At 34.4% G+C, this 26,965-nt stretch overlaps 1 protein-coding gene across 1 annotated transcript; it reads left to right on the forward strand.

Moving 5' to 3' along the window:
• The first annotated feature begins 23,349 nt into the window (after positions 1 to 23,349).
• brk (transcriptional repressor brinker) lies at positions 23,350 to 26,246 on the forward strand. The gene has a single exon (XM_017611665.1). The coding sequence runs from the start codon at positions 23,691 to 23,693 to the stop codon at positions 25,707 to 25,709; it is 2,019 nt and encodes a 672-aa protein (XP_017467154.1). The 5' UTR covers positions 23,350 to 23,690; the 3' UTR covers positions 25,710 to 26,246.
• The last annotated feature ends 719 nt before the right edge of the window (positions 26,247 to 26,965 follow it).

Consider the following 26,965-nt stretch of genomic DNA (forward strand, 5'->3'; position numbering starts at 1 on the left):
AGTTTTTAAAATTGCACTTGAAACCTTTCTAAGAATTGAAAGGATAATTAGAACTAGAATGGGCGAAGCAGGCGTACCGCAACTGCAAAATATGCATAAATGGAGGACTTCACGGACCCAGGACTTTGCAGGCGATCTGTTGGAAATAAAACTGAAGGACATGCAAATGTTTTATACAGCTGAATCCGGCTCACAGCATCCATCGCATGAAAAAATCATGAAATGGAGCCGGAACAAAAAGCCTACAAGGAAATTGCAAAAGTCCTTTACGAGGTCAGCATCTTATTGTCGTGATAGTGGACCAAAATGAAAGAAAAACGTCGGTGTTGATGACACCACAAGGGAACTACGGATTACTCTATACACATGTGTTCAGAAAAGGGCATAAATTTTACTAAACAACGTTAAAAATCATGACTGGAATTTTGCACAACTCGCATGCTTGAAAGGACAATTAGAAAATGGTGGTTTTTTCTGGCGAAAAGTTTAATTTTGATAGCTGCAACGGATTTGATAGTTGTCACGATTTTTGAAAGGACGAACGTTGTTTGTTTCCCCTCCATGATCAAGAAGAGTGTATGGCGGTCTGAACTGCGATTTCGTAGTCCAGAGCAGTTGAGATAACATTGCAAGTTTCCAAAATTGCGAATAATTAATGCAAAATAAGTTTTAAGGACATTTTTTTTAATTTATCGCATATTTTCGCACCTTTTTCTTGAATATGCTAGCAAAATTACGCACCGATTCGCACTACAGGAGCAGTAAAAACGAGGATAACGAACCAAAGTCATTCAACATTCGTCCCATTCACAGGACCTAAACTTAATGGAAAATATTTGGAATTGGATGTTTTGTAAATGGATGTCAGGAAATCCAAGTGATGATTGGCAGTTGTTCTTTTTGGCGATTAAAGTGGTAAGCAGCGAGATGTCCTTGATTTTTCAAAGGGCCTCTAGAATTATTTTCCGGATAGGGGCTTTTTTCATACATTCGAATTAAAAATGTAGTATCCAATCATGATTCAATAATAAAAGGTTTGCTCAAAAAGCAGTTTTCTCGCTCCCTCTTGACAAAATCGGCTCCCTTAGCAAAGCATTGTGTGTGTGTTCGTGTGNTTATTTAGTGCCAATTTATGCCGAAAAAAATTTTTTTTTGTTCTGTAAATTTTGGTAAAAACATGCAGTATCCATCTTTTCAGCTGAAGAAACCACTACACTATCAATATCTCTGGAACCAAAAAGCGCATATACTTCTACCTTACGGCATAATTTAGTGACAATTTATGCCGNATTTTCACTGCAGGGTAAGGGAGTGTCAAAACTCTAATGTCAATAATGAGCAAACCTTTAATTATTGAATCATGGTATCCAATACTAAAAGTGATATAGAGTAGAATTAAAATGAATGACATACTTTTGTTGGTTTAATCTAAATCTTTCCTTGTGTTAAAGCCACTGTGCATATTCAAGTGAATCAAAATAATAAGCATAACTTTCGTTCAGTTTGATAAAACGCGAAATAAAATCCAAAGTCATAGAGGTGTTTTCACTATTTTCACCACTTTTCTTTGAAATTGATCATTCTTCAAAATGAGATTAAAAAGACACTTCTCCGATGCCCACACGTCCAGATATAAGCTCAAATCTGAGGAAAAAATGCGTATCTATTCAAAACTAAGCGAGTTTTTTTTATAAAATAGTTAAAATTTAAGAAAAGTTTCAAGTACCGCTATCTCTAAAAGTGGAGTCAATCGGGCAAAACTGGAGACGCCATTGAATTTAGAAGGCTCCAATTTAGGAAGAGAACCTTAAAAAAAATTGATTTGATACCACGACCGAAATACTTTGACTACAAGAAGGAGCATCATTAAAAGTAGTAAATCAGGGTTTTTACGCACTTCTGGAGAACATTTTGTTGAAGCATTTTACAGGTATATGTAACGTTATAAGGACTAGTAGTTACAAAAAGATTTAGATCGTTTCGACGTATTTTCCAAATGTGCCTTCAATTAAGGTCTCTGAAGTAATCACTACAACACTCACCGATTGGTTTGGCACATATGCCATAATTTAGTGCTTATTTAGTGCCAATTTATGCCGAAAAAAATTTTTTTTTGTTCTGTAAATTTTGGTAAAAACATGCAGTATCCATCTTTTCAGCTGAAGAAACCACTACACTATCAATATCTCTGGAACCAAAAAGCGCATATACTTCTACCTTACGGCATAATTAAGTGCCAATTTATGCCGAAAAAAATTTTTTTTTGTTCTGTAAATTTTGGTAAAAACATGCAGTATCCATCTTTTCAGCTGAAGAAACCACTACACTATCAATATCTCTGGAACCAAAAAGCGCATATACTTCTACCTTACGGCATAATTAAGTGCCAATTTATGCCGAAAAAAATTTTTTTTTGTTCTGTAAATTTTGGTAAAAACATGTAGTAGCCATCTCTTCAGCTGAAGTAAACACTACACTATCAATATCTCTGGAACCAAAAAGCGCTTGGCTAGCCCTATCAGGGTGTCTAGATTGTTTAAATAAAAAAACGCAATTTTTTTCAAAAAAATCGCCCAAAATCGCCAACTATTTTATATAAAATTCATGAAATCTCCTTAACACAGTTTTTTATTTTGACAATGATATTTTGTTTTAGAATAGTTTGTAAAACCGAAAAAGAATATAATCAGCCTCATTGCGAGAGTCGTGTCGAATGCAATCGTTTTTCGAGAGTCAAATCGTATCGAAAATTTCATGTCATTGCCTAAAATTTCGACTCGACTAGTGTATTAAAACAGAAAATCTTGGCAGCACTGCAGTTTTCGACTATTTTCGTCGTTTAGTCAGTACGACATTAATAATTTCATTATAATGCTGGATTTCCACTAGGCATTAAATGACAAAAATTTAAATGGCAAAGTTGGGCATTAAAAAATATTCGTGTAATTACGTTAAAAAAATATTCATTATATTCAGTTCCACATGGAATTTTTTAAATGCCACCAATTTTTTGTCATCTCACTGCCTAATGGAAATTCGGCCTAACTCATATTGATTGATTAAAAATAAAGTATTTACAAAGCTACTATAATAAAAAAAAAACACAAATAGCTAATATACATATTATAAAATTGTAACAGGTCGATGTCTGTACATTATAGANAATTAGTGCTTTGTAGTAACTATCTCTTCAGCTGAAGTAATCACTACATTATCAATATCTCTGGAACCAAAAAGCGCATATACTTCTACCTTACGGCATAATTAAGTGCTTATTTAGTGCCAATTTATGCCGAAAAAAATTTTTTTTTGTTCTGTAAATTTTGGTAAAAACATGCAGTATCCATCTTTTCAGCTGAAGAAACCACTACACTATCAATATCTCTGGAACCAAAAAGCGCATATACTTCTACCTTACGGCATAATTTAGTGACAATTTATGCCGCTAAAAAAAAATTTTTTTGCTCTGTAAATTTTGGTAAAAACATGTAGTAGCCATCTCTTCAGCTGAAGTAAACACTACACTATCAATATCTCTGGAACCAAAAAGCGCTTGGCTAGCCCTATCAGGGTGTCTAGATTGTTTAAATAAAAAAACGCAATTTTTTTCAAAAAAGTCGCCCAAAATCGCCAACTATTTTATATAAAATTCATGAAATCTCCTTAACACAGTTTTTTATTTTGACAATGATATTTTGTTTTAGAATAGTTTGTAAAACCGAAAAAGAATATAATCAGCCTCATTGCGAGAGTCGTGTCGAATGCAATCGTTTTTCGAGAGTCAAATCGTATCGAAAATTTCATGTCATTGCCTAAAATTTCGACTCGACTAGTGTATTAAAACAGAAAATCTTGGCAGCACTGCAGTTTTCGACTATTTTCGTCGTTTAGTCAGTACGACATTAATAATTTCATTATAATGCTGGATTTCCACTAGGCATTAAATGACAAAAATTTAAATGGCAAAGTTGGGCATTAAAAAATATTCGTGTAATTACGTTAAAAAAATATTCATTATATTCAGTTCCACATGGAATTTTTTAAATGCCACCAATTTTTTGTCATCTCACTGCCTAATGGAAATTCGGCCTAACTCATATTGATTGATTAAAAATAAAGTATTTACAAAGCTACTATAATAAAAAAAAAACACAAATAGCTAATATACATATTATAAAATTGTAACAGGTCGATGTCTGTACATTATAGATACTAAAGAAAAATTAATGTGGGGGGTCTTTATTAGAATCTTTGTCTGTCTGTCTGTCTGTATGTTTGCACGCGCATCACTCGAATACGAATGCATGGATTTGAATGCAGTTTTAACCGATGTATCGCTAGAGGTCTAACTTAAAATATAGAAAGAAAAAAATTAGAGAGTTGCCACCTGTTTCAAAATGTCAGCTTAAATTGATAAGAAAAAGTGAATATTGCAACATGGGCGTTAAAAGAAAAAAGCTTAAGAAGGCTTACAGCAAAAAGTATTTTTTTAGAGTTGCCTCCTGTTTGAAAATTTTAATTTAATTTAATTTATAAGATAAATTGAATATTGCAATATGGGTATCAAACTGAGGTTTGGGAAATTTTATTGCCGAAAATATTTTTAGGGAGGGCTGCCACCTGTTTGAAAAATTTTACTGTATTAAATTTATAAAATAAATGAAATCTATATCTATACTTATAATAAAATTGTAACAGGCTGTACCTTATAGATATTAAAGAAAAATTATTATGATGGGTTTTTGTTAGAGCTACAGAAGCCAAATAAAAAATGTTTAGAATTTTTGGTCTCTGTCTGTCTACATATATATTTGTATGTGCATCACTCGAAAACATGGAATTGAATGCAGTTTTCACAGATGTATCGCTAGAGATCTAACTTACAATATAGAAGAAAAAAATTAGCGAGCTGCCACCTGTGTTTAAAATTTCAAATTAGGTCAATGGATACGGTAAAGTAAATAATAAAGTAAATAACTTTGTGGAAGGTTGCCACCTATTTGAAAACTTTAATTTAATTTAATTGATAGAATAAATTAAATATTGCAATATTAGCATCAAACTAAAGAGGCTAGGAAATTTTAATGCCGAAAATAATTTTAGGGGATTTGCCAACTACTTGAAAAATTGTATTCATTTAAATTTGTAAAATAAATGAAGTATTACAATATGGACATTAAACTAAAGAGGATTAGGAAGCTTACTTTTGAAAATATTTTTGAAAATTTAATTCAGTTAAATTTATAAGATAACCTAAATGTTGCCATATGGGTATCAAACGAAAGTATTTGAGAATAATAAAATTGCAACAGGCCGATATCTGTACATAATAGATGTTAAAGAAAAATTAATAGATCAACAGAAGCCAAATCTAAAATTTTTATAATTTTGGTCTGTCTGTATGTTTGTAAGCGCATCAGGAAAAAACTAATGTATATAATTAAATGCAGAGCTAGAGCTCTAATTAAAATCCATTTTTTTGTTTTAGTTTATCGTCGATCATTATTCCTAGGTATTTGAATGTATTCGCTTTTTGCAGTGCGTCGTTGTTTATATTTAGAGTTAGCAACGGACTGTTCTCAAAATTTCGCCATGATATAACCACAAACTTAATTTTATTGACATTCAATTAACAGTCGCACTTTTTTGAAACTTCTGTGTGGAAGGTTTTTCGCTAAAAAAATCAAAACTTTTGTTGTTGCTGTCAAAAAATTAAGAAATCTGAGACAATGTACAATGTATTTCACTAAACTACTAAATGGCTGCACCGATTTGGTTCATATTTGGAACATATGCCAGCACCTTGAAAATAAATATTCCGACCAAAAATTTAGTCGGTATGTAGCTCGGGATATTCCTNGACTGTCCTATCTACATACCTTTATACATAAAATGATAGCCGTTTTCGTTGTTCGGACTAAACTCAAAAACCACTGAATAGAGTTCCGTCAGATTGTCGGAGGTTATCTTACATCCGACTTACATCTTACATATGTACATGGTCCTATTCCTTGCTACAAAAAAACTCGCTAGGTGGTACTGGAGTAAAGTTATTTATAAAAATCGTATTTATTAACCGATTTCGTTCAAATTTTAAATGTGAACTATGTGCCTGTATGAGGGAAAATTCTTTTGATATAAATTGACCCGATGAGCGCCGCTGAAGTCGAGGTTGAAATTCATAACACGTATTCATTTTATGGTAAGCAATGGTTTTGAAGAAAATGGACCCAATGGATGGCGCTGCAGCCGACATGTATAGAAACCCCGTGTGGTTGGTCTGCTTTGGCCATGTTTAAGTTATACGAATTTAGTATTCAGATGTCTAAATGAAAGATGGGGTTAAGTTCGTTTGACGCCCTCATGCACGATCATGCGATCTTGCATCTACCTAGAAATCAATTCATAAATATTACCCCGAATTGTAAAAGTGTCGAATTAACAAGGAAAGATCACCGTATATCAATTGCTTCATTTGAAAGATATATAAGAGATCACACGACTCATTTAGCCAATGTACCGGAAAACTTTTAATCCTGTTTAAAAGCGAGGATTCTTGGCCCTCCTATAACAGAAAACGCACTTTTGTACTCTTGAGTTTCCTTATAAGAACTTTTATAGGCATACGCATCGCACCAATGTTGTAGTTGCAAGATCATAGAAAAAGATTACGCATGATTGGAAGAGATCTCACAGGTGGAAATAAGACCATCGGTAAAGCTCATGACACCGAAAGAGATTGGTATTCCATATGGTATCACAGCGTTACTATTATTGGCCAATGTGTGAGGAGGATACTGCGCCTTAGTGGTTTCAACTTAAACCAAAAATTTTGACTTTACAGACTATTTTTGCTTTTAAATGCTCTTTTGCATTGGCCAACGCAAAAGTTCTTATTAGGCGCCGCGAAGTAAGCGGGCATTGGCTAGTAAAAAATAGAAATGAAAATCCCTTTCGTGTATATATTACACCGTGCGACAGCCAATTTTACAAACACAAAAATCAATATACTCGCGAAACCGTGGACCAAATATAGTAACACCGCGTATTTAGTTTTTCTCTCTGATGTCAGGATTCTTTTTAAAAACACTTTGAAACTTGAAAAATGTGATTAATTCAAAAATTCTTTTAAAAAATTCAATGCAATGCAGAAAAACAGTATTGGTACCCATACTACTAAAGAGAAAATTCTACACAATAAAAAATAATACATTTTTGGTGCATAAGGACGAAGAGGTATTGAAAAAATCCTTTTAAAATTTTATCCTTGAATACACCGTGAGACAGTCAATTTTACACACGAAAAAATCAATATATTCACAAAACAGGGGGCCAAATATAGTAAAACTGTGTTTTCAATTTTTGTCTCTGACGTCAGGACTTTTTTTAAATTTCTAGAATATGACTGAATAAAAAATTATTCAAAAGATTCGGTGCATTGTAGAATAACAATATGGAAAGGAATAAGGAAAAATTGTCTAGAATGGAAAAAAAAAAATATTAATTTGTGGGTGCACCAGGACGAATAAGTGTTGAAAATGTCCATTCAAAACTTTATCCTTGAATATCCTTGGAAATTTCCTATATTTATTAAGGAAAAAATATGTCAAGGACTAATACATATGTTAACTACTACATCCTCGAATTTCGTCCTTCTAACTTTTTTAGTTTTAGATAAAAAAAAATTTACACTTCTCTTTATAAGATATTGATAGTTACAATACACATGCATAAATGAAGATACTGGAATCATTATTATGGAACCATGTATGCGCTCTAAAAGAACAAACTGACCGTATGATGTACGGTTTAAATACTTTAATCGTTTCGTATACAAGGGCGTAGCCAGCCTTTCACCTAGGGAGCAGGGGTTTATATAGAGGTAAAAAAGATTTAAATTAAATTTTTTTTGTGTGTATAAATAGAAATTTTTGGGTTAAAGAAAGTATGAGTTTTCTGGTATCCTTTACAACGATAGCAATTATTTAAAAATCGGGTTATAATTTTTTTGTTTAAATAATTTTTTTATAAAAAAGGGTATTTTTTGCTTTTAAGTGTTTTTTCTCAAATTTTCATATACGAAGTATACAAATATGCATACCAGAAGAAAGGGAGTTTAATCGCCTTTACAACGATACCAAATTTTTAAAAATCGGTTAAGCAGTGTTTGCATTGTTCAACTTTGCGTTCAACATTTGCGTTCAACTCAACGCAGGGTTGCACGAAAAAAAAGTTGAATGGCAAAGTTGAACAATGCAAACACACTTTTAGTAACTTTTTTAGAGTCCGACCGATTAATCGGCATCGGCATCGGCTAGTATCGGCACAAAATTGAGCATCGGCATGGGCCTTTTTTCGCCGATTCTTTGCCGATTATTTGGAATTTCTTTTCATATATTCAGGTGAAGTGACAGACAATAGCCAACATCAAAAAATATTTGCAGACAGCTCACAAAAATGATTTTTTTTAGTCTAATTAAAAAGTTTGAAATTTTGGTGAAAATAAGCAGAATTTTTACAATTTTTGCACAATGTCTGAAATCCGAATTTATATGGTGTTTGTTGTATATCAGCTTGACTTTTATAAAAAAATAATAAACATTAAATAAACTAAAGACAAATACCAAATGCCAAAACCGGTCAAAAAATCGCAATTCTTTTATTTTGTGGAAACTATATGTATGTACATTAGAGTGGTCCAAAAAAATAAAGCCGGAGTTTTAATGCCGGCACACCCTAGGATTGATCTATATCGAAAAAAATATACCCCTATTTTTTTATTTTGAAATCAAAAAATATTTAGGGAGTGCTCAAAGCGCTCAAAGTTTTCCATGTATTTTATATGGAGAAAACACAATTTTTCGTAGAAATGGTATAAAACTCTTGAAAATCAATATTTTTCGACCGGAAAACTGTGGGTCTCCAATATCCAATTGTTTATTTAACCATTTTTTATGATTAAAGATTTTTTATTGGTCTCCCCATTGCATTTTCTAAGGGCTTTGGAGGACCTATAAAATATAGTTACCATGAAAAAATTGTTAAAGAAACAATTGAGTATTATTACTGGGAATCTCCTGAAGATGAGTAAAGTTTCCCGATCGAAAAATATTGATTTTCAAGAATTCTACACTATTTCTACGAAAAGATGTTTTTTCTCCATATAAAATACATTGACAACTTTGAGCGCTTTGAGCACTACCTAAACTATTTTTTATTTCAAAATAAAAAAAATACCACTTTAATGTACATATATACCTAGCATATAAGTTCTAATGCATTGAGTGCAAAAAGAGTATTTTAGTACAAAACGATATTAAATTTTATGGTCCTAAATATTTCCTTTTTATTTTTGTTGTTGTTGCCGACAGGGTGGGTGTATTCCGAAACCGGTTTGTGTCCAAACCAAATTTGACAAGGGATGACGGAAATTCGTTCCAAAATACATCCTAAATATTTCTTGCTTAGCACCATATAAAAAATGTGTTTTATGTACTTTACATAAATGTGATATATGTACATATAATTTTACACACACATATGTATGTACATACATCTGTATGTAATGTTGCATAACAAGCCAATTAATTCAATTATTTGTTTTCTTTTGTTTTGTTAACTTCGTTAAATTAGCTAGTTTTCTGAATTAATATATTTATTTGTAATTTTTTTATGGAATCGGCATCGGCCGATTCTTTCCCCATTATGCCGAATTTCCACTAGGCATTAAAATGACAAAAAATGTTTGCCATTTAAAAAAATGCCATGTGGAAATGAACTTAATGACATTTTTTTTATGTAATAACACGATAATTTTTTAATGCCCGACTTTGTCATTTGCCTTTTTTGCCATTTAATGCCTAGTAGAAATCCAGCATTAGCCGATTAATCGACATCGGCGTCGGTACCTGAAAAAAAAATTGGAATCGGTCGGACTCTACATTTTTTTGTAAACATTTTTTTTATAAAAAAAAGGTGTTTTTCCTTTTAAGTGTTTTTTCTAAAATTTTTGTATATTATATACGAAGTATACAAATACGCATATCAGAAAAAGGGTTTAATATAGGGCTGCCAGATATCTCCGTTGGCAAACCGGGACATTTTGGAAAATCTAACACCACAACCGACCCTCCCTTTCCTTTCCTTTAGACAAAAACTACTTACGTACGAAAGTATGTAGCAAAATTTTATTTTGGCAAGACAAAAACAAAACCATAAAAAGATGAGATCATTTCAAAGTACTAAAGTTCAAAATAAACATATAGTGCAGCCCAAAATTATTGGCACAATGCATTCAAAATTTTTTTGCTTTAATTTTATATAAATACATATACCGTTTATACTACATCAAAAAAACAAAAACAGAATTTCTAGACTTTGTGCGAAACTCGGGAAAATTCAATAAATTTTCATACAAATTTGCCACTTTCTAATCATACTTTTTATACAAATTTTGAAAAGAAGTTTTGTGGCCCAACAATTTTAGTTCATTTTTGGTAATTTTTTGCTGACAGCTTCTTCCATACAAACTATGTTCGACAATTCTTTTTGTATGAAAGAAACTGCTACATTTTCAACATTTTTCTAAAAGATCTGATGAAAAATTCTCTGAGCCAATAATTTTGTACGGTACTGTACTTATAAGTACACTAGGTTTCATGAAAAAAAAATTTAAGTACAAGATAACAGTAAAAAATCAGTCATATTCTTCGTTGTTGTGAACTTGTTTCAAAACTTCTGACTTTTCCTTAATATAATTTTAAAACTCTGTACACGTCATTTAACGCACATATGTACTTATATTGAGCAAATTTCTTTCCTTAGTCTATTGAGATGAAATAAGAAAAAAACATTGATCCACATTAGGTGTATTAAACAAGGTGTGGTTGACAACTCAGTGAGGCTCTCTTTTAAGGTACTATAACTTCAAAAAATATAAACAAATGACGCACCCTTCTGTGTAAGCGGAAAGGAATTTATACGTTCTCTTTGGCATTTTCTAAGGGTAATCACAACACTATAAACACACTTTTTTATATTCTATAAACTTTGTCGCGAAAACTTACATTGGAATTAAAGCACCCGAAAAATAAACGAGCAAAATAAATAAAAAAAAACAGCTGATGCTAATTAGAAAGGTCACTTTGCACTTACAGGTATGTATGTGGGTATATCGACCATTAAATATTGCTTGTGCAAAGTCCAACTACCTGGAGATGTAACTATATCACAAATGACACCGGTAGTGATTTTTGAACTCTTATTAAATTTGTGCATATAAATCGAAAACCGGGACACTTAAACGAAACCCGGGACATTTTAAGGTTGGACCGGGACACCGGGACAAATAGTCTGAAACCGGGATATGTCCGGGAAAACCGGGACGTCTGGCAGCCCTAGTTTAATATCAATATTTTAAAAATCGGTTAGTAATTTTTTTGTTTAAAATATTTTTTTTATAAAAAATGTTTTTTCTAATATTTTTACATGCGAAATATACAAGTATGAATATCAGAAGAAAGGGGGTTTAATCACGTTTACAACGATACGATAAAAATCAGTTCAAAATTATTTGAAATATAAGGTTTTTAATATTTCGAAGACCCGACCTTTGATCCCTTATAGCACCTGCAATATAAGTTCGCACCAAAAAATTTATATACCATTTAAATAAGAGCAAAAGGCGGACTGCGGCTATATCTTTAGTTTTTTAGTTATTTACATATCGTCGCTCGAATAAAGAAACAGTGTAAATGCCACATACACTATTATTCGATAATTGCACCATTGGATAGACAATCCTTTAATCTATTAGAAAAAACTTTAGTTTTCTTAAATATCTCTTTGGCTCACTGATTTATTCGCGAAAAACGAAATTGTGTTTGTAATGGTTTATAAAAACGTCCAATTCGTTTTTCTCAAAACTATAATTTTCATGTTACACTATTTCATTATTCCAGCGACGATATAATAATAAAAAATAATTTTTTTACCAAAGGTCCTATTTCGAACTTCGATTTCGGAGGCTAACTTCGAAAAACGGAGAAATTACTTTTTTACTCAATCTCTTAAAAAAATTGGTTTGGTCCAATACCCAGCAGAGTGCTGTACAGTGTAATGATTCCAGTATCTTCATTTATGTATATGTATTGTAACTATCTATATCTTATAAAGAGAAGTGTAAATTTTTTTTATCTAAAACTAATTAAGTTAGAAGGGCGAAATTCGAGGATGTGGTAGTTAACATATTAGTCCTTGACATATTTTTTTTAAAATAAATATTGAAAATTTCCAAGGATATTCAAGGATAAAGTTTTAAATGGACATTTTCAACACTTATTCGTCCTGGTGCACCCACAAATTATTATTTTTTTATTATTCTAAAAAATGTTTCCTTTTAATTGTTACCCATATTGTTATTCTACAATGCACCGACTCTTGTGAATAATTTTTTTATTCAATCATATTCTAGAAATGTTAAAAAAAGTCAGGCCTCCGAGACAAAAACTAAAAACACAGTGTTACTATATTTGGCCCCCTGTTTTGTGAATATATTGATTTTTTCGAGAGTAAACTTGACTGTCGCATGGTGTATTCAAGGAAAATATTTTAAAAGGAAATTTTCAACACCTTTTCGCCCTTATAAACCAAAAATTTATGATTTTTTTATTGCACAGAATTTTATCTTTAATTTGGTACCCTTACTGTTTTTCTGCATTGCATTGAATTTTTTAAAAGAATTTTTGAATTAATCATATTTTTCAAGTATCAAAGTCCTTTTAAAAAGAATCCTGACGTCAGAGAGAAAAACTAAAAANAAAATAAATATTGAAAATTTCCAAGGATATTCAAGGATAAAGTTTTAAATGGACATTTTCAACACTTATTCGTCCTGGTGCACCCACAAATTATTTTTTTTTTATTATTCTAAAAAATTTTTCCTTTTAATTGTTACCCATATTGTTATTCTACAATGCACCGACTCTTGTGAATAATTTTTTTATTCAATCATATTCTAGAAATGTTAAAAAAAGTCAGGCCTCCGAGACAAAAACTAAAAACACAGTGTTACTATATTTGGCCCCCTGTTTTGTGAATATATTGATTTTTTCGAGAGTAAACTTGACTGTCGCATGGTGTATTCAAGGAAAATATTTTAAAAGGAAATTTTCAACACCTTTTCGCCCTTATAAACCAAAAATTTATGATTTTTTTATTGCACAGAATTTTATCTTTAATTTGGTACCCTTACTGTTTTTCTGCATTGCATTGAATTTTTTAAAAGAATTTTTGAATTAATCATATTTTTCAAGTATCAAAGTCCTTTTAAAAAGAATCCTGACGTCAGAGAGAAAAACTAAAAACTCGGTATTACTATATTTGGTCCACGGTTTCGCAAGTATATTGATTTTTGTGTGTGTAAAATTGACTGTCGCACGGTGTAATATATACACGAAAGGGATTTGAATTTCTGTTTATTATATTAGCTATTTTTGTGCACTAAAAAAAGACAGAAAATACGAAGAACAATCAAAAAATACATTTATTTTAGAAATGTTTATATTACAAGTAAAAAGAGAAAAACTATGAACTAGTTTCATTATATGAAAAATTTGTACTTTAAATCTTTGACTATTTTATCCTTTCGAGTTTCTAACTCATAAAACTTTAATCTGTATAGTTGTAGTAACATTGAACCACAAGATGCATTTTGAAGTTTTCTGGCAGCATTTTCATTCGATTTTCGCGAAGAAAAGCCTTGAATGTACTAAATGTGCGCTCGACGTAAGTTGATACAAGTGGAGCCCAATTTAAATATGGAACGTTTGAAACGTTCATATTATCAGGAATAAGGGCGTTTTCCTCGCCCTTTACAATTTTATCCACACCCCTTATTGTATCCAAGCCTACGTTAGCTGAGAAAACGGCTTTGAATTTTTCCAACACCAATTTGGCAAGAGGTCCCTGCGTTTCTATAAGCCGCATGGGCATGTGTATATTTTTTAATCTTTAAAAAAATATTGTAAATGCTATAATCACTTTTTTAAAGGTACAAAAGGCAAAAAAAGGCAAATATTTTAAAAAAGGCAAAAAAAGGCAACATCAAATGTGTATATATGGAATCAGGGAAAGCTAAATCGTGGACATTCTTAATCGAATATACTCTATCTCTTTAGCAGAAAAAAAGGCAATTTCCATAAAATCCGTTCCCTGGTTATAATGAACTTATTAATTGCGCAGTCCTATTGCAAAATGTATTAATAAATATGTTTTGAAACTATACCTAAAATTGTTTGTTATAAGTTGTTTGTGTTATTTATTATTACCCTGAAGGTATTATGTTCTTTTTCGGTTTTACAAACTATTCTATAACAATATGTCATTGTTAAAATAAAAAAATGTGTTCATAATTTTTATATAGAAAAAAATTTGGCGATTATGGGCGATTTTTGGTTCCAGAGATATTGATAGTGTAGTGTTTACTTCTGCAGAAGAGACTGTTACTACATGTTTTTACCAAGATTTACAGAGTAAAAAGAAATTTTTTAGCGACATAAATTGGCACTAGGTAGGTAGGCACTAAATAAGCACTAAATTTTGCCGTAAGGTAAAAGTATACAGTGGCCGAAATAATTATAGCCGCACCACATTTTGACAAGTTTCAACATATTATTTTTCTTGTTATTTAATTTTGGTTATTTTTTTATAAAAATATAGTTCATTCTTTAACGAAACCCGTGTAAATTCAAGTTTAAGTTTGTTCAATAAGTTAAGTTTGTGCAATATTTAAAAAAAATTCAATAAACTTTCGTAAAATTTTTAACTTTTTTAATTAGATTTCCTAGAAAGATTCTGAGGATTCAATTTTGTAGCCCACTGAATTCTAGTTGAACAAAGTACAAGTTTCAAATGGCTAAAATCTGCGGTTGATTTTTTATATTTTTTTTCCCCCATTTGCAGTTTATTTTTATATGAAAGATAACCGAAACATCCTGGACAAAAAAAAATTCTAAAAAATCAACCGTAATTTTTAGCCATTTGACACTTGTACCTTCTCTACTAGAATTCAATGGGCTACAAAAATGCAGAATCTTTCTATGAAATCTGAATAAAGAAGTCGAAGATTTTTACGAAAGCATTAAAACTGTTTTTGATTTTGTCGTTTGATTGTGATAAGAAAGCTTCCTAATTTTTTGAATTTTAACCATGGTGATTATTGTTTGTTTAAATTTCAAAGTGGTACATAAAGAAGCCGGGTTTTCTTTTCTATTATATCATTATCCTTTTCTTCTATTTACAAATTATTGAACATTGAAACAAACAAAAAAAATGGAAACAAATTTTTTTTTTTTTTTTTTTAAATAATTATTTTTTTCAAAAGTAAACTAGTTCATCTTAGAACGGCAAAAAAACGGCAAATTTTGACATAAAGCCTAGTCATTTGTCTTTGAGTTTGGAGGGGTGCTTCGCTAACTTTATATAAAGTTAGCAAAACACCTTATATCTAAAAAAAATACCAGAGCGACAAAATTATTTTTTCCACAACTAATTAACGGCAAAAAAACGGCAAATTCATGGGTATATGTACGGTGACCATATTAACCAACGTAAAATAAAGTACATTTTTTTCAAAATGATTTGGGAATACGTACATACAACTTGTATGATAAAAGTGCCTGACCCATATCGTAATTAATATCAAATATTTATCAGTTAATTATATTATTTAATTGTACAAGTTCCGTGCTGTAGCGAAAAATGAAGCCAAACCTTTTTCAATCCTTTGTTACCAAAATGCGTTTATCATAATTCATACTGCGCGACGAAGCCAGCACACTGTGGTTCAAAATTGGAATTTAATGTTCATAATCCACCGGAGCCTTCATTTTTCAACCAATTTTTACTAAAAAGCAAAAAAATTATTTTGGTGCACATTTATTATAACATTTCAAATTTTTTTTGTGTATTTTTTTGTTTTGGGTGAACCATGATAAAAACACTAGAACGTAAAATCATTCTCTCGATTCGTCGGCCATGATTTTTTTCTGACGTTTTCAAACATTTTAAAATCATATAAAATTGAAAATAAAAAAAATTGAATTGTTCACGGTTGTTGTTGTTTGAGATTAAAAATGAGAATGTGTGTGTGAGATTGAGTTCGAATTTTAAAATTATATTGCCGGCAAACGTCAGACTGCCTCTCAATGATTTTACCTTGTAATGTTTTTATCATGGGGTGAACCATACGATTGTTTTCAACTAGTTTCTGTAACATTTATTAACTGGAACAGGAGAATACATTTTCTTCAAAATTGCTACTTTTTCTGCATTTTGCACAAACAAATTTTATATAATCAAATAAAAATTCAGAAATCAGGCTCAACTGGTCTATTGCAACTATTGTAACTTTTCACAAAAAAAAATTTAATTAATCAAATGAAATGAAAAATGCAGGCTCCGGGGAATTACGAACACTAAATGCCAGTTTTGAACCACTGTGCAGTAGGAGGTTTATTGTTCTCATTCAGTGGAACTGGAAACTCAGCGTGCAAGATGATCCTGGGCACAACTTTCCCTGTGCTTTATAGATTGTACAAAGATAACTGATTAAATAGAAACCCATAAGTGGGGTGCGAAACAAACTGGCGAAAGTTTTCATTATATTTTATAAGGGACATTTTTATTTTTCATATTCTGCGTTTAAAAATTTACCTCTGAAAAATGCAGAGCCAATTTAAAGGACAGCTTATTTTGAAAAAAATTATAAAGGACAGGGAGTTAAAATAAAGGACGGATGGTCACCGTAGGTATGTGCGACATTTTTTGCTTGATGTTGTTTCGCTAACTTTATACACATAAAATAAAGCTAAATAACAAAAAGGTTACCTGTTTTTTAGATTTGCCCATATATTTGTGATATTTGTATCCTTTAGTATAAAAATTGAAACATTTGAACCATAATACTCATGAAACGGTTCTTGTAACGGTACAATGTTTTTCTAAGTGGTTCGATCCATTTGACAGAACCGCACTGATTTTTGGAGCAGTTTAAAGCCCTGATTCAAAGAAAGTAAGTTACTTCAGTATATATTATGTGCATACATATATGTACGTATGGGCATCTGCAAGGACTTATAAACATTCATCCATAAGCATGGTTTGAAAGTTATAAATGCATAAATAGGAAAGTACTAAGCAAAAACTTTATGTTATAATATCTAAAATGTGTCCATTTTCATTCTTGTTCTTCTTTTTTGGCGCTGTAACCGCCTAAGCGATTTTGGCCGAGTTCAGCAAAGCACGCTAGTCGTTTCTCCTCTGTGCCAACTGACGCCAATTGGAAACGCCAAGTGAAGCCAAGTCCTTCTCCACCTGATCTTTCCATCGCAGTGGGGGCCTCCCTCTTCCTCTGCTACCACCAGCGGGTTCCGAGTTGAATACTTTCAGAGCTGGAGCGTCGGTGTCCATTCGAACGACATGACCAAGCCAGCGGAGCCGCTGTATTTTAATTCGCTGCACTATGTCCATATCGTTGTAAAGCTCATACAGCTCATCGTTCCATCGTCTGCGGTACTCGCCGTCGCCAACGCGTAAAGGCCCGTAAATCTTCCGCAAAATCTTTCTCTCAAACACCCCAAGAGCCGCCTCATCGGATGTTGTCATTGTCCATGCTTCTGCGCCATATACCAGCACGGGCATGATGAGTGACTTATAGAGCGTGGTTTTCGTACGTCGAGAGAGGACTTTACTCCTGAATTGCCTACTCAGTCCAAAGTAGCACTTGTTGGCAAGAGTGATTCTACGTTGGATTTCAATGCTGACATTATTATCGGTGTTAATGCTGGTTCCCAAGTAAACGAAATTCTCTACTTTCTCGAAATTGTAACTGTCAACAGTGACGTGGGTGCCAAGGCGCGAATGTGCTGACTGTTTGTTTGATGACAGGAGATACTTCGTCTTGTCCTCGTTTACCACCAGACCCATTCGCTTTGCTTCCCTATCCAACTTGGAAAAGGCAGAACAGACTTCGCGGTTTTTGTTACCGATGATGTCGATGTCATCGGCATAAGCCAGCAATTGCACGCTCTTGTAGTAAATTGTTCCTGAGCGGTTCAGTTCTGCAGCTCTTATTATCTTCTCCAACATCAGATTAAAGAAGTCACATGAAAGGGAGTCGCCCTGTCTGAAACCCCGTTTTGTGGCGAACGGCTCGGAGAGGTCTTTTCCAATTCTGACGGAGCTGGTGGTATTGCTCAACGTCATTTTACACAGCCGTATGAGTTTTGAGGGGATGCCAAATTCAGACATAGCGGCGTATAGGCAACTCCTTTTAGTGCTGTCAAAAGCGGCTTTAAAGTCGACAAATAGGTGGTGAGTGTCGATCCTTTTCTCGCGGGTCTTTTCCAAGATTTGGCGTATTGTGAATACCTGGTCTATGGTGGATTTGCCAGGTCTAAAGCCACACTGATAAGGCCCAATCAGTTCATTGACGGTGGGCTTCAGTCTTTCACACAATACGCTCGATAAGACCTTGTAACCTATGCTTAGAAGGCTGATCCCGCGGTAGTTGGCGCGAATGGCGGGGTCACCTTTCTTGTGGATTGGGCAGAGCACACTTAAATTCCAGTCGTCGGGCATGCGTTCATCTGACCATATTCTGCACAAGAGTTGATGCATGCACCTTATCAACTCCTCGCCGCCGTACTTGAATAGCTCAGCTGGCAGGCTGTCAGCTCCAGCGGCTTTGTTGTTTTTCAGCCGCGTTATTGCTATACGTACCTCGTCATAGTCAGGCGGTGGAACGTCGACTCCGTCATCATCGACTGCGGGCTCGGGTTCTTCTTCTCCACAACTTTCCGTGCTGCTACCATTTAGTAGGGCGGAAAAGTGTTCCCTCCATAATTTAAGTACGCTCTGGACATCAGTTACTAGGTCGCCATTATTGTTCTTACAGGAGTGCGCCCCGGTCTTTAAACCTTCCGTAAGTCGCCTAACTCTCTGGTAAAATTTTCGGGCATTCCTCCTGTCGGCCAGCATTTCAAGCTCTTCGCACTCACGTATTTCGGCCTCTCTCTTCTTGTTGCGGCAAATACGTCTCGCTTCCCTCTTCAGATCCCTATAGCGGTCCCACATAGCGCGCGTTGCGCCCGATCGCAGCGTGGCCCTGTAGGCGGCATCTTTTTTTTCTGCAGCTTCCTGACACTCCTCATCGTACCAGTTGTTCTTTCGGGCTCGCTGAAATCCGACTACTTCTTCGGCGGCGGTACTTAATGAGCGGGAAATGTGGTTCCACTGCTCGCATATGTCGGTTTGTTGAAGAGTGCTCTCTGAGAGCAGGTGTGAGAGTCGAGTAGCGAAAGCGCTGGCTGTCTGTTGTGATTGCAGCTTTTCGACGTTAAGCTTTCCTTGCATATTTGGGCGCACATTTTTTGCTGCACAGAGGCGGGTGCGTATCTTGGCTGCAACAAGATAGTGGTCCGAGTCGATGTTTGGGCCTCGGAGTGTGCGTACGTCTAAAACACTGGAAGCGTGCCTTCCGTCTATCACAACATGATCGATTTGGTTTCTCGTTTTTCGATCCGGAGACAGCCAGGTAGCTTGATGGATCTTTTTATGCTTGAACCTAGTACTGCATACTACCATGTTTCGGGCCCCGGCGAAGTCGATCAGCCTCAATCCGTTGTCGGACGTTTCGTCGTGGAGGCTGAATTTTCCGACGGTGGTTCCAAAGATCCCTTCTTTGCCCACCCTGGCATTGAAGTCGCCAAGCACGATTTTGATATCATGACGGGGGCAGCGCTCGTACGTGCGCTCCAAGCGCTCATAGAAGAGATCCTTGGATGCCTCATCCTTCTCTTCCGTCGGGGCATGGGCGCAGATGAGCGAGATGTTGAAGAATCTCGCTTTGATGCGGATTGTGGCTAGACGCTCGTCCACCGGGGTGAACGACAGTACTCGGCGACGGAGTCTCTCTCCCACCACAAATCCAACTCCGAATTTGCGCTCCTTTACATGGCAGCTGTAGTAGACGTCGCAAGGCCCCAGACATTGTTTGCCTTGCCCCGTCCAACGCATTTCTTGGATGGCGGTGATGTCAGCTTTTGTCCTTACGAGGACATCAACCAGCCGGGCAGAGGCACCTTCCCCATTAAGGGTCCGGACATTCCAGGTGCATGCCCTCAAATCGTAGTCCTTTAAACGTTTGCCGTGGTCGTCATCATAAGGGGGGGTCTCATACGAGGCTTTGCCTTGCTTCTTCACTGGAAGTGGTTTTTACGTGGCGGGTCCCAAGCCCAGCGCACAACCCATTGAAGGGACGGGGGTGGTTTCGCAACCAAATATACGTTTATATAGCGAGCCGCTTGCTCCAAGCAGACACCCGCTTGCAGCCGCACCTACTGGTGAACAGACGCTGCAGACTTCAGTGAGCCCTTAAACCGAATAAGTCGGAGTGGCCCCACCGAAGCTCCCTCTCTTTCTGCCGTGACCCAAGGCTCCACTCGGATTGGTTACCGCATCTCGCACATGGGTTGCTCACGTTGCCCAGAGTGCGCGAACGAGGACGCAAGAGTCGGGATTGAGTATAGCCATGCAACTGTAACTGCATACCCAGCGCAACGACTATACCCCATTGCACTCCATCGCTTCTTAAAAAAAGAAACCGCTTATACCACATTTATATACATATATACGTACATAAATACATATCGCTAGCTTAGAGTGAAAAGTTCCTAAGTGCACTTTTTATGAAAACTCATATTTTGATATAGGAAGCAAGGGATATTAAAATACACCCTTTCAAATACTTGTTTTATTTTTTGTCGTTTATATTCAAAGAAAAGCAAATTTTTTAAGTTCAAAATGGCACCGAAAATTCGACAAAACCAAAAATATGCGAAATCTTTTAATAATCGAATATTTCTTATTCGTATGGAATTTTGCTTTGCTTTAAACACACAAAATATTGTATTCAAAGATTTGCGAAAAGCTTTAGGGAAATGGCTATAAGAAGTTTTCCCCTCCTGTAAAATTACAAAAAAAGGACTTGGCAAGTTTGCTTCTAACCTAGCGACATACATATATGTATGTGTACAATGTACATATGTACACATGTATTAATATATTAATGAGTGTGTATTAGGGTGGTCCAAAAATACATGCGGGGGGATTTTTCTAAATGAAAAAATACCCGCATTTTTTGTAAAAAAAATTATATTGAGAACTGCCTCAAAGCCCATGAAGTTTTCCATGTAGTTTNCATTAGGGTGGTCCAAAAATACATGCGGGGGGATTTTTCTAAATGAAAAAATACCCGCATTTTTTGTAAAAAAATTATATTGAGAACTGCCTCAAAGCCCATGAAGTTTTCCATGTAGTTTGTATGGGAAAAACACTTTTTCAATATTTATTATCGGAAAACTCTGACTCTCTTTAGGAGACTTCCAATAACAATACCCAATTTGAATTTTACTTAACGGTTTTTTTATATTAAATATATTTTAAACCCCACAAGAAATCCATACAAAATTTTTAGTATTAAAAAATGGTTAAATAAACAATTCGGTATTATTATTGGAAGCCTCCTGAAGAGAAACAGAACCGATCCATAAAAATATTGATTCTTAAGAATTCTATGTATGCACCATTTCTATGAAAAAGTTTTTCCCCCATATAAAATATGTACATGGAAAACTTCATGGGCTTTGAGGCAGTTCTAAATATCTTTTTAAAAAAAACATACGGGTAATTTTTATTCTATTTAGAAAAATCGTAGGGGTTAGAGCTTAACATTTTAGACTTTTTTCCCCCGCATGTACTTTTGAACCAGCCTAATGCGCACTCAATATATTAATACATAAGTACATAGATTGTACACATATATGCATATATTTATTTATGTATAAATATACATACATCGACGCAGAAACATGCTGATGGTGCAACTTGCAATTTTTTCGCAATGATTGCATTTTCCCCTTCTGATTGAATGATTCGATTACATTTTGGAACTTTCCTTCTATGTAAGAAGTTTAATAAAAAGCCGATTATTTTACACTTTAGAATTTAAAATAAGAATTTATCCGTACTTATGTATGCACCTATCCATTTGCATAGTAACAATACATAACAAATATATGTATGAAATAGATTGCTTACTGCTTAATCTTTTTAGTATACATATCTACGCACGAACTTTTTAAAACGCTTTATATATGTATATACCTACATATGTATGTATCTTTATATTAGGAAGGTACCAGGGATGTTGCGAATATTTGCATTCGCATTCGTTATGCGAATGGATCGCATCATTTTACACATTCGCATTCGACATTCGCATCAAATGACACGAATGTTTTGCGAATGCGAATGTGTACATGGGCAGAGAGTCCATTCTAATATTATTGAAATGGCTCTAGGTCTGTCTAACCGGATTTAGCTTCAGGCGCTAAACGGTTAAGTAGTATATCAAGCAACATTGATGGGCCATCAACAAGTACCACTAAAAGTCTTATAAGCAACCTAGAAATAATTTTAGATTCCTCCAGCGAAAGCGAAAGCTCGGATGTAGTATCTGGAGACATTAAAAAATGTGAAATTAAAGCTCAATTGAAGGCTTATCTTAAAGAAAAACGAGCTCATCTCGATGGAAATCGTCTCGATTGGTGGAAAACTAAACTAAAATACGACAAATTGACAGATCTGGCCTGCAAGTATTTGACCGCTCCACCCGCCAGCGTTCCAAGAGAGCAATTGTTCAGTGCAGTCGGTCTTATATACGAGCCTCTAAAAATCGCCTCATGGGAGAAAAGGCAGCAAAATAACTTTTTTGAAATATAATATGCCCCTTTTGAACTTTGACTACTACATAGATTTAAACACTGTATAGGTTAAGCCCTCGCTAAATTTTCTAATAATTAACAAAATGTTTAAGTAATAAAAACGATTACTTAAGTTGATTATAGCTTTTTTTTATGGTATGCCTAACATTCGCATTCGCACATTCTTATTCCGAAAATTCGCATTCGCATTCGCGAATGTGGAAAATATGACATTCGAAACATCCCTAGTATGTACATATTAATGGATGTACATGAATATATATACATGTATTTCGTATTGCTTGCTGTTCAATAAGTTCTTCGAAAAATGTATTCTTTAGCTGCCTTCAAAATACAACACTGCATATGTTCACCTACACAACCGCACGCCATGACTCACAGATACAAGCCACTAGCAGTTTACGAGTTTGGGAAAACACGTTCTGCTTGTGCTGTACAGTGTACACCTACATACATACATATGTATTTAAACTAAAGCAACAGTTGAATTGCCTTTGTGTGGGTTAGAACGACAAATGCTTGCATCGTTCACTTGTTTCATCAGCTATACTATACACACAAGCGCCATGTAGTTACCAATACATGGATGCGAAACCGAGCCAGAATGTCTGGCAAATGCTAGAGTAATTTTGCTGCTAATCGTTTAGTGTGGAAAGAAGAAACGGCGCAATCGAACGTGTATCATCGGAAGCCGCATGATTACATACGGAAATATATATATTTTTTTACACATAAAACTGCATAAGCTTTTCGAGCTGTATACTACATAAAAAATAATTCAATGTGAACATTCAAACGTTATTTTGGAATGAATAAACTGTTTGAAATATACTGTGTTTTTATATAATGATATCTAAGTCAAATAATACCCAAGTGCCAACAACAGCAATAAGTATTTTACAAAACACACACACAGCATTCAATATGGCAAGTAATGGCGGTGCGAACAACCTCACAAACAACTCAAAAATGGGTTCTCGGCGAATATTTACACCACATTTTAAGCTACAGGTATTAGAATCATATCGAAAAGATAATGATTGCAAGGGCAATCAACGGGCAACGGCTAGAAAGTACAACATACATAGACGACAGATTCAGAAATGGTTGCAATGTGAATCAAATTTGCGATCATCGGTTGCCAGTATAAATCACAGTGGATTAAAACATCAGTTTCATAATGTGAGTCAGCAACAACAAGTGCCGATTATGATCCCAACGAATAATAATAGCCAGTTCGGCTACCATCACTTTGAAAGTAAACCTCAGCAACTGCCCTTGGACACAGCCAGACAAAGTGTCGCTACAAATTCTACAACAGTGCCATCAATACCAGTTGTGGTTCCACCATCAGCGAATGCATCAGCACAAGGAGTGTATGCAGCGGCGAACTTGGCCGCCGTTGTGGCTGCCGCTGCAGCTGCGGGAGCAGCGGGTGCTATGGCGATTGCCACCACTTCAACTACAAACACATCGTCACCACTCTGCCAGACTGTAGTAAGTGGCAACGCTGCGGGAATATCGTCACCAATTCTTCACTCGCATCACCTTCCGGCCCACCACCACCATCATCATCATTACGATGCGCCATATACACATGCATCAGCCAATATATCTATACCAATGCCTGTCCTAACACACCTTTCCCCGCAACATCATCGGCACTACCAATACCACAACCTGCCGCCGCATACCCATGCACTGCTACAAACACAATCTCGGGTGTCAACAGTACCGTCATTAATGTCGTCAACTTGTCTACCTGTGAATGTTTTGTCTGCATGCTCGTCGGAGGTTAACATAGCACCAGAGGAAATAGCGTACAAGGGAAACGAGGGAATCAATTCTAATGAATTGCGCGAACATGCAGCAAAAATGAAAATAGTGAATAATGTTGAAGATTGTTGTACCCGAATATCTTTAAATAAATATCTTCATAACGCATGCATTAAAAATGGAAATCAAAAGGAATATACCTTGCAAAACTATAACGTAACAACACAAGGATTATCAAACACCCCGTGCCTAACAGTTACACCCATAGATCTATCTATTGGTTCTCGGCGTGAGAATGCGGAGAATATAAATTGTAGCTTGAGACAGTTACCTAAAACTGATGATGTGGCCGAAAATAAAAACGAAAGTGTGGTTGATTTGACTTTTAGGAAGCGCAAGGTTATTTTGAGAAATGATCAAACAAGTAAACTCATGCGGAATTCAGAGAATGATTCTATTAATTCGTTTACAAGAGTTAAAGATTTAAGTGAAAGTGATGATGATCATATCGAAGTCGAAATAGATGTAAAATCACCACCTCCAAAGCCAGTAAAACTATTTAAACCATATCTTCTGGATGAAAAAGAGGAAAAACAGGAAGAAAATGAAAACGAGCCGATTACCGAAAAAAGATCTGCTAAACATGCCTTCGTTGACAGGCTTGACAATAAGGAGGGAAGCATACCGACGCGATTTAGTTTGGATAGTGATCGAAATACAACATTTCACCCCTCAAATGTGGCCGAACATAATTTTCAAATAGGAAGTGCGTACTTTCAGGAATGCAAGCCATTAAATCTTCCAAGTGCCTTTAATATGACAGCAATATCAGCTTTGTCTCCAGTGATCCCTTGTGCTGAAGGATCTCCCGTATCAGGATATGAGAGTTCATCGTCAACATATAGCGAGTCATCATACAAAGAGGAGTTTTACCGAATGAAAGAAGACCGAGCTTGCAGTATAGACTTTCAAGTACATGCAGTTTGCGATAACTTGACTTGCCAAGAGAATTGCGTTCAAAAATGGTTAAATCATGATGCCAACTCAAACCCACCGACAACTAATGCTTCCATTGTTTTATATGCTTAAAAATATTTAGATTATATGAAATGTAATTTTATTTATACACATACATATGTACATATGTATGTATATATATATGCAGTAATCTTCAAAGCGCTAAAATTCGGCGCCGCATTATTAAATTTTTAGAAATTTGACAAATGTGAATCGAATACCTTGGAGACTTAAAGAATACTGTATAACGTATTCTAAAATATTGGCAATAATTATTTAATATATGTATGTATGTATTTATAAAAAAATTTAACGTCGTAGGTATGACATATTTGTCCATTTAAATTTTGTAGTATCCACGGATGTAAATATACCCCTATTTAGTATAGAGAGGTTAGAAGTATAAGAAATAAACAAAAGTAATTTAAAATGCAATAACTTTGTTCGAAAGTCAATGTTTCATCATATCAAATTTAAATATATAAAGAACTAGAAGTTAAGTATGAATTTACATACGAAAGGTATAAAATAACTGATTTTATAGGGTCAATTAAGAAATGTGGCTTAAGAATAAAAGCTTTAAATAAAATCGAAATTTAAAAAGTAAAATTTGTGAAGAGTTTTATATTTATATAAGATTTTAAATTAATTGAAATGGTATTTCAAAATTTGTTTAGCTACAGTTGTAAAATAAGATGAGCTGCAATCAAATAAGTATAATAAAAGTACAAATACTTTGAAATCAAAAATGAGTTTCTAATCTACCACCAAAAATTAGACTGTATTGATAACAGATTTTTATTCCAGCGGAGTTCATATACATACAAACACGCAAATGTACATCAAAAAGCATGCAGATGAAATACCGTTGTCGAAGTATTATGAGCACATGGAAGCAAACTTACAAAATTGTTAATTTTGATTCGATATAAAATAGGCTGACTTCCAAAACGTCAATTGCATTGCAATAACGCCGAACTACAAAATGTATGTATACTTTTCCAAAACGCATCCGAAAATTTATCGAAACGCATCGCTAGCGCAATCAGCGCATCAGAAACAAAGTTGATGCTTCGTTTGTTATTGGTTAGCATTGGTGTTTTAAAAATGGAAAATTCATAAAAATTTTTCATTGGCATACTGAGTATTTAACACTCACCCATAATATAGATAAAAATATATATAATTCAAAAGACCAAATATAAAACTAGAGGAGGGATACTGTTTTATTTAGTGTGAATAATCGCATACAAGTTTTTATCAGGCGCCTAACACAAAATTTAGTATTTCATGCAATATATACATATATGGTTATTAATTTTTTGCAA

The sequence above is a fragment of the Rhagoletis zephyria genome, unplaced genomic scaffold (genome assembly GCF_001687245.7).
Source record: "Rhagoletis zephyria isolate East Lansing unplaced genomic scaffold, Rhagoletis_zephyria_1.1 Rzeph_scaffold_00437, whole genome shotgun sequence".
Classification (NCBI taxonomy): domain Eukaryota; kingdom Metazoa; phylum Arthropoda; class Insecta; order Diptera; family Tephritidae; genus Rhagoletis; species Rhagoletis zephyria.